Below are 12,954 nucleotides of genomic sequence, written 5' to 3'. Positions count from 1 at the left end.
ACACCCTTGCTGATATTTCTGATGCTGGCTATCGTCGGGGGGGGGGGGGTAAAAATTGAAAAACTTGGGGAATACTATTTTTGTGACATTGTATTATTATATTGTACTTCCTCATAAAAAATATTTCATCACAAAAAAAAATGATGTTGGCATTCAGTCCATGTTCACGTTGGGCGTGACATTCCTATATAAATCGTTTGTAATAATGAGGATTCCTGTACATGTCTGTGTTGCTTCATCATGTGATTATGTATTTATTATTTTTTTCTACTACTTACGAGGGCTGCTTTCAGTGGGCCACCCTGTATAAACAATGCTGTTTATACATATAACCGTTACTCAGTGAATGCTTTGTTTTATTTAGACATTTTCAAGTTATAAAAAAAAACCATTTAATACCCTTTTAAAGGAAAATGATAAAAAAATATAAACATTTTAATTTAAAATGCAGTAAGGTGAGTAATAAACTGACTCTGTTGTGATTGAGCAGTTGGTTCAAACAATTTAACAGCAATTGCTGGAGTTTTTCTGTATAATTCGGTGTAGACAAACATAAAACCATAAAGGAGGGGCCAACAAAATCAAAACCAAGATTAACTGAGATTATATATATATATATATATATATATATATATATATATATATATATATATATATATATATATATATATATATATATAATATATTTATTACTGGCCCCTCACTTGTTTGTGATGTTTTCGGTCATTCTGAGTGGTTTGGGTTGAGTTATTATTAATTTCTTGGTGGATTCTTTACCTGGCTTTGAACTTGAGTCATATCCTACGTGTCCTTCTTCAATCCATTCAACTCATGCATCAATGGCAGCTTTTGTTATATGTCTGTTTAGGTACTTTAACCGTGTTCAGTTAATGCTCTTTACATTTAGCTGCCTGCCGTGGACCAGATTAGCCAAAGTGTATTGATATCAGTAAGCACCAGTACCATCTTGAGCACTGCTGTGTATTACCTGCAAAAACAAAATGTAACTTGATCCAAAATCGCAGACCATTAGGTGATGCTGGCTCTTAAGAGGCAGCCTAAGCTACATGTATCTATTGCAGGCAACTAAAAAATAATTGAAACTTTAAAAGTATTTGCGGAATTGCAATAAGAACCAATCAGAATAACTGCAAACAAACAGTTAATTATAACAGAACATAAATGTGTATATATATATATATATATATATATATATATATATATATATATATATATACATACATACATACATACATACAGACATGCTCAAATTTGTTGGTACCCCTCCACAAAAAACGAAGAATGCACAATTTTCTCTGAAATAACTTGAAACTGACCAAAGTAATTGGCATCCACCATTGTTTATTCCATATTTAATAGAAATCAGACTTTGCTTTTGATTTTTTATTCAACAGAATATTGTAAATTATAAAACAAATGAAAATGGCATGGACAAAAATGATGGGACCCCTAACCTAATATTTTGTTGCACAACCTTTAGAGGCAATCACTGCAATCAAACGTTTTCTGTAGCTCTCAATGAGACTTCTGCACCTGTTAACAGGTAGTTTGGCCCACTCTTCCTGAGCAAACTGCTCCAGCTGTCTCAGGTTTGATGGGTGCCTTCTCCAGACTGCAAGTTTCAGCTCTTTCCATAGATGTTCGATAGGATTCAGATCAGGACTCATAGGAGGCCAATGTTTTGTTCTTATCCATTCTTGGGTGTTTTTAGCTGTGTGTTTTGGGTCATTATCCTGTTGGAGGACCCATGACCTGCGACTGAGACAGAGCTTTCTGACACTGGGCAGTACGTTTCGCTCCAGAATGCCTTGATAGTCTTGAGATTTCATTGTGCCCTGCACAGATTCAAGGCACCCTGTGCCAGGCGCAGCAAAGCAGGCCCAAAACATAACCGAGCCTCCTCCATGTTTCACTGTAGGTATGGTGTTCTTTTCTTTGAAAGCTTCATTTTTTCGTCTGTGAACATAGAGCTGATGTGACTTGCCAAAAAGCTCCAGTTTTGACTCATCTGTCCAAAGGACATTCTCCCAGAAGGATTGTGGCTTGTCAATATGCATTTTAGCAAATTCCACTCTGGCTTTTTTATGTTTTTCTTTCAAAAGTGGAGTCCTCCTGGGTCTTCTTCCATTTGCGGCCGCGCCCTGGGAGGTTGGCTACAGTTCCATGGACCTTAAACTTCTTAATAATATTTGCAACTGTTGTCACAGGAACATCAAGCTGCTTGGAGATGGTCTTGTAGCCTTTACCTTTACCATGCTTGTCTATTATTTTCTTTCTGATCTCCTCAGACAACTCTCTCCTTTGCTTTCTCTGGTCCATGTTCAGTGTGGTGCACACAATGATACCAAACAGCACAGTGACTACTTTTCTCCATTTAAATAGGCTGAATGACTGATTACAAGATTGGAGACATGTGTGATACTAATTAAAGAAACTAATTAGTTTGAAATATCACTATAATCCAATTATTTATTATCTTTTCTAAGGGGTACCAACAAATGTGTCCAGGCCATTTTAGAATATCTTTGTAGAATAAGCAATAATTCATCTCTTTTCACAGCTTCTTTGCTTTATTCTATGACATACCAAAGGCATGCAAGTATACATGATAAAATAGCTTTTAATTTCATCACTTTTCAGGAGGAATGAAGCATTATTTCAATGAGCTGCAAGGGTACCAACAAATTTGAGCACGTCTGTATATATATATATATATATATATATATATATATATATATATATATATATATATATATACACACATTTGAAGCATATTGCTTTATAATGTTGGTGCTTGTGTATTTTCCCTTACAATATGAAGGTGAAGGGCAATGGCTACAGTCAGGCACAGTGTTCACCTACACAGTGGTGTCACACTCCAGTCCTCGAGGGCCGCAGGGTCTTCTGGTTTTCATTCCAACTTAAGATCTCAATTAATATAATTGATCTGATTATTTGTTCGCTTTGACATATTTCATATTTTACAGCTGATGGTTTTAAAAATGCACTTGATTCAAGGTACACTACCTATGAAACATGTTGAGGCCTGAAGAGAAGTGTTAAATGTGTCCAGTTAATCAAATAATTAGACCAATTAATTAAGTAATTGAGAGCTTGGGTGGAACGAAAGCCAGAAGACACTGCGGCCCTCCAGGGAGTTTGACACCCCTGACCTAATAGATCTGTGAGGGCGCCTTAGTCATGACCTGAACACTACCAGTCATTCAGTCCTTAAAACAGACTGCTAATTGTGCCATGCAGTAGGTACGTTTTAAATTGTGGGCTAATATTCACTGGGGTCCTCAAATGTTTCATCATTAATTAAAAAAACAACACTGAATGCTCAGTGTCCAAGGAAAAAAAATTTAGACTGTAGATAAAGTCTGCCTTCTAGTGGAAAAAGTAATAACTACACCTTCCTCATATTGAAATAACAAGGGTTTCCCCATCACTTGTACAGTACATGCTAAATTTAAAATTAATTTGTTTGTTGTGAGAAAACCCACACCAGTTCTGACCAAACACTTGACTCAAAACAAAAAGACAAGATGACTAAATATGAATCACTTTCTTTTCCTTTATTGTTGTTTTAAAACTGCTAATCATAAATTACTATATGTTTTGCCCAAAGTGCTTTAATTACTGCATAAATACAGATTAGAGACAACACAGAATAGTCAACGAGTTGAATCAAAACAGGTACTTGACTAATTGCAGAGCATGTGATTGTGAAGATATTGTGAAGTGTACTGTTTCAGATGCAATCAAATAACATATAAAGGACATTTTAGACTGCTAATAAAACTTAGAAATAATGCCAAGCAGATTTAAAACATAACGCACAAACTGTATAGTACTAGCAAGCTAAAATCAACCTATTCAACTATTTCAAACAACTACAAATCAGCAGTTGTTCTATCCCTTGTTAAAAATTCTATATTATTCTACATTACCTAAAACCCTGTGAGAAGAGTTTCCCCAGTAACATGCCACACTTATGGATCAGTGTGTAATTGTGCCAGGGATGTTGGAGCCAGTGGGCACTGACAAATGTAACATTAAGCATCCCCTAGATGCAATTAGATTGAGATCTAGAGACTGTCAGCGCCATGGTTCATGTTAATCAGAGCAATCACAAACAACTTTGGGCAGATAATAGTCACATTGTCTTCTTGTGACTAGTGTGGAGTAGTGGTTAGGGCTCTGGACTCTTGACCAGAGGGTCGTGGGTTCAATCCCAGGTTGGAGACACTGCTGCTGTACCCTTGAGCAAGGTACTTTACCTAGATTGCTCCAGTAAAAACCCAACTGTATAAATTGGTAATTGTATGTAAAAAAAAAGAATGTGTAAAAAATAATGTAATTGTATGTAAAAATACAATGTGATATCTTGTAACAATTGTAAGTCGTCCTGGATAAGGGCATCTGCTAAGAAATAAATAATAATAATAATAATAATAATAATAATAATAATAATAATAATAATAATAATTTAAACAAGCCACAAGGTTTGACGCACTGAAGGATGTACATAATTGGCTCTGATGCTCAGCCGTCCATGAGCATTGACTCTACCCTCCAAAGGAAAAACTTCTGAGACCATGTCTTAACAAGCACCTCCAAATTATACTACAGGGAGGGGGAGGAGCCACTGCCATCACCAATGTCAAAAGGGGAGGAGCTGCTGCTGTTTCCAGTGCCAGAGGGGGAGGAGCTTCCGCTGGCTCCAGACTCAGAAGGGCAAGCCAAGGGCTTACACCTACACTGGGGCCACCCTCCAGGAGGAGCCCCGAGGGGGGAAACACGACCCATTGGGCTTAGGGGGTAGAAAGGGGGCTAAACGGGCACGCCCTTCAAGAAACCCAGGGGAAACCACAGGGGTTAAACGGGAACCCTCTCATCGAAGCCCAGGGGTTAAAAAGGCGTTATCTGTTAAAGGCTGTGTGGTCCAGTGATTAAAGAAAAGGGCTTGTAACCAGAAGGTCCCCGGTTCAAATCCCACCTCAGCCACTGACTCACTGTGTGACCCTGAGCAAGTCACTTAACCTCCTTGTGCTCTGTCTTTCAGGTGAGACGTAATTGTAAGTGACTCTGCAGCTGATGCACAGTTCACACACCCTAGTCTCTGTAAGTCGCCTTGGATAAAGGCGTCTGCTAAATAAACTAATAATAAAAAGATACAGATATAATATTTGTATTCTGCACACTCCTAGTTTGCATCATAAGCAAATTTTTCTTATTTTTAAAAATCTTACTTGGATAATTTGTAGATATTATTGCTTATATTAATGTGAAAAATCTTACCCTCATTTTAATGTTGGTAATTGTTCTTCAAAATAAGCTTAATTTTCTTATTTTTGAAAATCGTATTAAGATAAATTATCTTAACACGATTAAGATAATTGGCAGAACTTATATTAAGTTGAAAAATACTATGAGGGCAAATATTCAAAGGTCTTGCAAATTTTCTCATCTTTCTCGCAGCTCTGCTTGCGTGCACATGGTTTGCGTAAAATCGCAAGTGAGTGAAATCTAAAAGAGTTGCAGAGAAACTGCAATTATCGCAGGGCTGCGGAAATGAATAAATTAACATGAATTAACACAGGAAATCAACCGCAACTCTCTTGAGGTATATAACCATCGCAACTGTTTGCAAAATGAAGACGCATCATTTGGGCTGACGAGGCATAGCCCCAGCACCTCTTCAGCTATGAAAGTTAAAAATGTCATTAAATGTTTTGCTCTCAAATGCGTTTTCTTACGATTCTCAACACAGTTTTATCCATTCTGCAAGTTCTTGCGTGCGCTAAACAGAGACAGTCCACTGCCAGGGACATTTAATTACTTTACCATTTACATGGCATAAAGATGGCTGTGAAAGGAGGACTGCGACTCTATTGTCATTTTTTATACACAATGAAATAAGCTTTCTTGATTTGAAAAACATCTTGAACGATACAAGCAAATCTCTACACTACTTGGTTTCATTGAATGAGTAGTACACAACAAACTTCAATATAAAAGATGAACATTAATTTCAATAAACAAGTTTTTAATGAAAACAAATATTGTAGCCTACTTCACTAAAGTGAAAACTGGCTTCTGTTACTTTTAAATACCACGGCTTTCAATTATACTACTGCTTAATATCATTATCAACATTTTATTTAGGGTTAGTGTTAAACTTAAACACGTTCATGCCTGTCTGTACCCCTACCCCATGCTGGAACATTGCCCTGCTAACTTCCCCTATTCAAAAAATGTATTTATTTATTTATTTATTTATTTTGTGCAATCTCCACAAACTGTGGGTTCTGTTGCATTCACAGCGCTGATAATGTTAGATATAGCTAGATATTATTACAGTGCGGCCCATGGGTCAAACCAATGTTTGTGTAGGGTGCGTGTATCGTTTTTTTTTATTTTTTTTATCAATGTTGGCTTTCTGGAGTCATCTGAATGCCTTTCCACTTTTTAAACCGTACAAGCCAAACCATAACAAAACTTAGAATAGTGCATATATACATTTGCCTTTAATTATTATTCAGTCTTAAGTAATTTCTTGCAACAGAGTGATTTGCGAGCAAATTAACTTTTGAATTTACCTTGTGGTGGTGAACTTGCGGGATTATTCATGACACTTCCCCCAAATCTGAGGGAAAAGCACTTGTGAGAGAACAACTCGCAAACCCATTTTTTCCAATTTTGAATCTTTTTTTGGAAAAAGGACTTGCGGTCCTAGGTTTTTACTTTTTTTTCAAAATGTTAAGGTGGTGATTTTTTGTAGTGCAATAATAACCACATCATCTATAAAAAGATGAGTGTTTTAAACCATTACCTTCATGGCCTCCATGGCCTGGACAGTCAAAGCCAGTCTTGCAGGAGTAAGGGTAGCTAGCATAGTGCTGAATCGAGCTTCTTTGCTTTTGATGGGTGACTGATAAACTCCACCAGGCGACACCGAGCCAAACCTGAAAAGGCAACCATAAACGGATGTATTTGGCAATATTAGGACAATACTTACTTCTGTTACAAAATACCATGGGGGTCAATTATTTATGCAGATGTACATCTTAATAACTAAAAAGGGGTCAATCATTAAAAACAAAACAAAAAAAGTTGTTCAATCTGCGGTTTCGCACATTCAAGTTCTAAAATATGGACTATTTACTAAATGATTTGTAAATTTGAAAGTTCTTGTTTATGGAGTAATATGATTGGTTGAGCAAGGTTCCAGATGTCCTTTCTTGTCACATATTCAAAATCACTGCACTGCCTCACAGGATTTTAAAGTACCGGTAGCCATTTTGTTTACAGTTACAGATGTACAGTAACTATAAAATCGAGTGACCAATTACCAGCAAAAAAATCCCCTAAGTAGTAAGCAGACATGCCGATTTGGATGAAGAACAATTAAATGAACTGTAAGATAGCAACAGAAAAATAAATAAATAAATAAATAAATAAATAAATATTTTTTTTTTAAATCACTGTCTTTCAGGACTGGTTCAGTAGTTCAGGACAAAACACCAATCACACAAATTTGATTTAAACTATTTATTGAACAATTGCGAGGTATGTTCACTTTGGAAGAAATAATAATACATTACTTCCGTAGAAAAGTTAATTTGGCATCAAACCTAACCTGGTTTGAGGACTCACGTCTAGCCGTGAGGACGAGGCAGAGACCCCAAAAGAACAAGCAGGTCTCAATGCTGCAAGTAGGAGTATTAGCTCACTAAAGGACTAGCCCTAACAGGGGTTACCGATACTAAGAGCATGTCTGCGAAAAAACATTTTTAAGATCTACAATGTTTGTCCTGATGTAGCCTTGATAAGCTCCAGAAGACCAACGACCTAGCTGCTTAATAATGCAGTCTGGAACTCTGTGACAAGAAGCTGAAGAAGCTGCTCCAATCCTGAATGAATGACCAGAGAACTGCCTGGCTGAGAATCCGGCTCTGGAAAGGATCTGGTGAAGGTGCAAAATAAACCAATGCCGAGTAACGACAGCTCCATTTTCATTAACGAACAAAGGGTCGGTAGCTGAGGCACCCTGAGAAAGGCGAAGTTGAAGAAAAGAGAGAAGGGATTCATAAGGGCTTACATGGGATTTTAATTTAAACAGATAGATTAGGGATCCCTTTCCTTCCTGATCAGTTTTACTTCTTTTGAGCAAAAAGGTAAGTGCATCAGAGGAGAGAATGGACGTCGGAAGTCGGAAATGCACGGGTGGATCTGAGGGTTAAATTTATAAGAGTGTGCTGTAAACTCTGAGCACATCAGAAATCCCCAAAAAAGGCTAGAGGAATAGAGCTTCAAGAGTTTGGTCTAAAAACTGAGATGAGTAACCAGAACGAATAAAGAAGATGCACTGGGAAAGTATGTCAAAAGTGATAGGAAGGCGGGTTTGGGGGAAGGCAATTCTGACCTCTGAAGCCCTTTCAGAACTAATGAAATCTGAGTTGCCAAGTGTCAAACTAGGGGAATCAAATATGAGTTTGTGAAAAAACTGGATAACAGCAATTGATACTTTGATAGAATAGTTTTAAAACAATTCCAAGCTGACAGTACGTCCGCAGTGTGCGGGGAGCAATACCAAGAAGAGCTGTCTCTTGAGCTTGCAGAACCAGAGGATGTAGAGGATGGTTCACAGGAATATCAGGTCTGAATAGGGAGGAACCAGAGTTGGCAGCAGGTCGGCTTCTGGAGCAAGCGATCTGAATTTCTGAAATTGTAAGCGAGAAAGAGAGTCAGCAATTAGGTTTAGGTGGCCAGGAATGTGTTGGGCTCTGAGAATGAACTGGTGGCAGACAGATAACCAGGTAATTCTTCTGAATATTTTCATTAAAGGGGAAGAAGATGAGCGACCTTTATGATTTGGACTGTAGCTAAATTATCTGAGTGTATGAGGATAGACTTTTTGGCCCAAGTGGACCTCCAAAGAAATACAACTACGGCCACCGGATACATCTCATACAATGACGAGGACTGCTCAGACCAGGGAATGGCGCTGAATTCTTCGGGCCATGTAGCCGAAAACCATTTCCCCCTGCAGTATCCTCCGAAGCCGAGGGAAGGAGCTGCATCTGTAAAGAGCTGAATGTCTTCGGGGAGCAGGAGGCAGTCATCATAAAAAAATGTGATTCTGTTCCATTCTTTCAGCAAGAGTTCCCAAAGGCAGGAGATCCTCGCGGCAGAAGGAGTCTAGACATATAACATCATTGAGTCAACAGATGGGACTAATTGGAGAAGATAGGATATGAAAGCTCTTCCTTGAGGAATTATCCGCATGGCTTAATTCAGATGGCCTAGTAGGGACAGGAGATCACGTTTGGTAGGAGGAGGACCTACACGGAAAATAGAAATGATAGATGTGATGCGACCTATTTTTTCCTGAGGTAGTGAAGCTGAAAAAGATTGAGAGTCCAGAGTGATGCCTAGAAACTCAATGGAAGTGAGTGGACCCAAAGTTTTTTCTGATGCTAGACACCTAAATTTGAAAACTCAGATCTGAGAATGGTGATGTTCTGGGCAGGAGGAGCATGAGGAAAATCAATGAAGAGAAAATCATCCAGGAGATGCAGCAGGAAGGGAATGCGGTAGTTGTTTGGAAGAATCCAGCACAGGGCTTCTGACAGAGTGTTAAAAATCTTGGAGCTGCTCCTACAGCTGAAAGTCAGACAAACCGAAAAAGAATACATTTGGAACGCCACTGTACTCCAAAGAGGTGCCACAGAGCAGGATCTATGGGCATGATCTTAAATGCATTTGAGATGTCAGCCTTGGACAACCATGCATTTCTCCCGGCGACTTTGATTAATGAAATTGCATGGTCAATTGTTGCATATTGTAGAGAAAAAATCTTCATGGGGAATTAAACTATTGATGCTGGGAGTTACGGGGAGCAGAAAGGTCAATTATCAGTCTCTTTTTGACCAAATATTTTCTTATTGCAATGCCAATGGGGTTAATGCGAAATATAGGAAAAGGAGACTCTTTCTTTAGTAAAATGTCGACAGTGTCAGGGTCGGAAATGGCAGATTGGAGATTATTGCAATAGATGGAGGAGCTGGGAAAGGAAAAAAGACCAGTAGAAAACCCTTCAGTGAGACTGTTAATAAGATAAGAAACAAAAGAGGTGTCAGGGTGCTTGTTTAACTCTGTGGCCAGAGCTTGAGTGTTGACAGGTGTAGAAAGAAATTATAGCAATCATTTTGGAACACTGGCAATGGAAGGTTTGGTTTTTATAGTATTTGGGTTTGCGGGGACAGACAGATCGTGAGTGTGCTTCCCCACAGTGGCTGCAGATGTGGAGGAAGTTGCAGGAAGAAAAGGATCAGGCTTCTTCATTGAAATTATTACAAATCTGACGGCCGCCAGAGAAAGTAATACCATGTCCGCGTCCATCCTTAGACCTGGAAGGATTGAAAGAAAGAGAAGGACGGGGAGGAAGGAACAGAAGGCGGGTATGAGGGGCAGTAAGGGAGCAGGAAATGGTGGAGTGAGAGGTGGAGTTACATATGGAGCATGCCAACAGCCGAGCCAAGGCTCCCCAGTAAATCCTTTGGTTCCATTGCTGGAGACGAGCAGCGGCTTTTGCAGAAAAGGCTTTCTGGTATTCGAAGAAGTGTGATCCTCCGAATCTAACAGAAAGGTCTAGAATAATTGACATGTAATCATCCAGCTCACGGCGCTGGTCAGGATAGAATTCACAGATGATATCTCTAAAATGACTGAAAGCTAGGATAAATTCAGAAATGGTGAGAGTTTTGAATAAGCGGGGTCAGATGTTTTGAGGGTAACTGAAAGATCTGCACACTGAACCACCCTGGTACTGGCTGAATCTAGGGTGTTTGTAAGGAGGAAAACCATCTGCACCTGCAAAAATCTGGTGGCGCAGGGAAAGGGAGATAGGCTTGGGAGAATAGGAAGGGGCCTTCGGGGCCTGCTGGACAGCCAAAGTTGGAAAGACAGAAGACAAGTATGCAGGGGCTTGCTGAACACCTGCATTGGACAGAGAAGGAACCACTGTGGGGGCCAGCTGGACGCTCACAGCGGCCAGTGGCTGCATGGGCCTGCTGGACACCTGAATTAGACAAAAAAAAGAACCACTAAGGGGGCCTGCTGGACACCTGTAGTGGTCCTAGATGTGACTGTCGGCGCTTGCTGGATGTCTGGACTGAGGAGAATAACCTGGGAGGTTATAGTTGAAGGCCAGGCAGGGACCTGTAGAACACCTGCAGCAGACACTGAAAACCCGGGACGGATCACGGAAGCAGCCGCTTCTGACTGTAAAAAAGTCTTGGTACTCACTTGCCCAGGAGCTGCTGTGTGAGCCTTTGATAGATGGCTGCTGCAGTGACTCCGCCCACTGGGTCTTCGGGAAGTGGAGGCGGGGCTTTGAGAGGCTGATTCAGAGGGAGCGGAGGGGACTGGAAAGCGACGATCCGAGGTTTCGTCATAACATCTGCGACGAGGGGAAACCTGAAGAGTAGATAAATACATGTTAAATAATTGTTCCTTACGTGCTGTCGATTTGAATGGAATATTTTTATTGCAGAGAAACTGTTGAAGGTTTTGGATTGTCCAGTTTTTGATATCTGAAGCTGGAGCCGATCTAGTATACAGGCGGGAGCTACGGTGAACAGGAGATTGACTGGAATGTTGTGCTGATCTGCAGCTGCAGAGGAGAACAGACGAAGGATCCGATGAAAGAGATGGAAAGGCGGACATATGGGCTGAAAAGGCTAGTGCTGGAAAAATTGTAGCTCGCAGTTGCCTTTGAGTAGATACTCCTGGCACAGGAGGAGCTGGCTGAACCGAAGGAAGGGATTTCTGCTCTGGGGTATGAGCAAACAATTAATCGTCCGGCGAAACGCAGTAATCCAAAATGCTGTCCATGACTGTACGAGTACGAATGAATCAAAGAGCATACAAGGGGTAAGTGGAGAGGATATTTATAATGCTTGCAGGAGTTAATTGCTGACGTGTAAACTGAATGATTCAACTGGTGACGTGGAGATTGGTGCATGCCCCTCCTCCCGAACTTTAATTATAAATTTCATTTAAGATAAAAAAAAAAAATTGTCTCAACTGTGGAAAATGCACATCTTAAGAACATCTTCATAAAATACTAAGGGATTTCTATGGAAATGTAAGAAATGCTCAAGGAGAAGAATATACAATTTTCAAGCTACATTAGTCTCCGAGTTTGAAAAAAACGTTATCTAAATGAAAACAAAAAAAACCTGGGGAATATGTCAATATACACACTCACCCTGAACTTGTCATTTCTTTTTAGCAGTTTGTAAACACTACAGAAAAACACAAAGGCACTTCGGCACATTATCCACCCATCTCGACATAGACCTTGAAGAATTACTGAAATATGAGGGGTCTTATTTTTTTATTTCCGTTCTGCAGAAAACAACAGTGTCTTGCACTCTGCCTCCTGGTGGATCTTTTCAATTCAACACATCAAAAGAAAATATTTACTTACTTTTGCATGTTTCAATTAAATCAATTTACTCAGCTACTATAGTTCAAAGTCATAAACGGGAATACTTTTGTGGTCCCTTTATTGGTGTAAGGATATTTTGACCTAAAAATTACTTCTGTTTTTTTTTTCTTCTCAAATCCACTGTTTGACCTGGATTAAAATGCAAAAAGGACCTTCAAGGTGTCTGCATACGTTGAATATACTGACTTCTCAGGGGTTGGAGGTATTCGACTTTGTCTTGTGCCTCACAACGCCCCGAGGCATCCGTATATATATTCGACGTATACAGACACCCTGTCAGCCCTTATTGCATATATATTACATATATAATTATTGTCACAGGTCATGTATAAAATCGGTCAATCTATAGATTAATTGGGGAAATGTATAGATTTACCAGCTCACAGGTAAAAGAGGTGTTAGTTAATGCA

General features: G+C 39.4%; 1 protein-coding gene across 9 annotated transcripts in view; it reads right to left on the bottom strand.

The window, feature by feature from the left end:
• Positions 1–12,954, bottom strand: part of acoxl (acyl-CoA oxidase-like) — a 128,785-nt gene that overhangs the window by 98,740 nt on the left and 17,091 nt on the right. For 6 of the 9 annotated variants that reach the window (XR_009328890.1, XM_059025376.1, XM_059025373.1 and 3 more), the window contains 2 exons: positions 11,338–11,508; positions 6,860–6,992 (listed from right to left, as the gene is read on the bottom strand). The exons of 1 other annotated variant lie outside the window; for it this stretch is intronic. Coding sequence is in view for 2 of the 8 variants with exons in the window: in XM_034017121.2 (XP_033873012.1) it covers positions 6,650–6,673; positions 6,860–6,992; positions 11,338–11,508 (328 nt within the window). In the remaining 6 variants the exon portion in view is untranslated. Of the gene's footprint in view, positions 1–6,553; positions 6,674–6,859; positions 6,993–11,337; positions 11,509–12,954 lie in introns of those variants that run through there. 2 more of the 9 variants (XM_034017123.2, XM_034017121.2) reach the window with 1 other exon arrangement.

The sequence above is a fragment of the Acipenser ruthenus genome, chromosome 6 (assembly GCF_902713425.1).
Source record: "Acipenser ruthenus chromosome 6, fAciRut3.2 maternal haplotype, whole genome shotgun sequence".
In the NCBI taxonomy this organism is placed as follows: Eukaryota; Metazoa; Chordata; class Actinopteri; order Acipenseriformes; family Acipenseridae; genus Acipenser; species Acipenser ruthenus.
The sequence above is the reverse complement of the archived record's forward strand: the minus strand, read 5'-3'. Positions and strand labels throughout refer to the sequence as shown.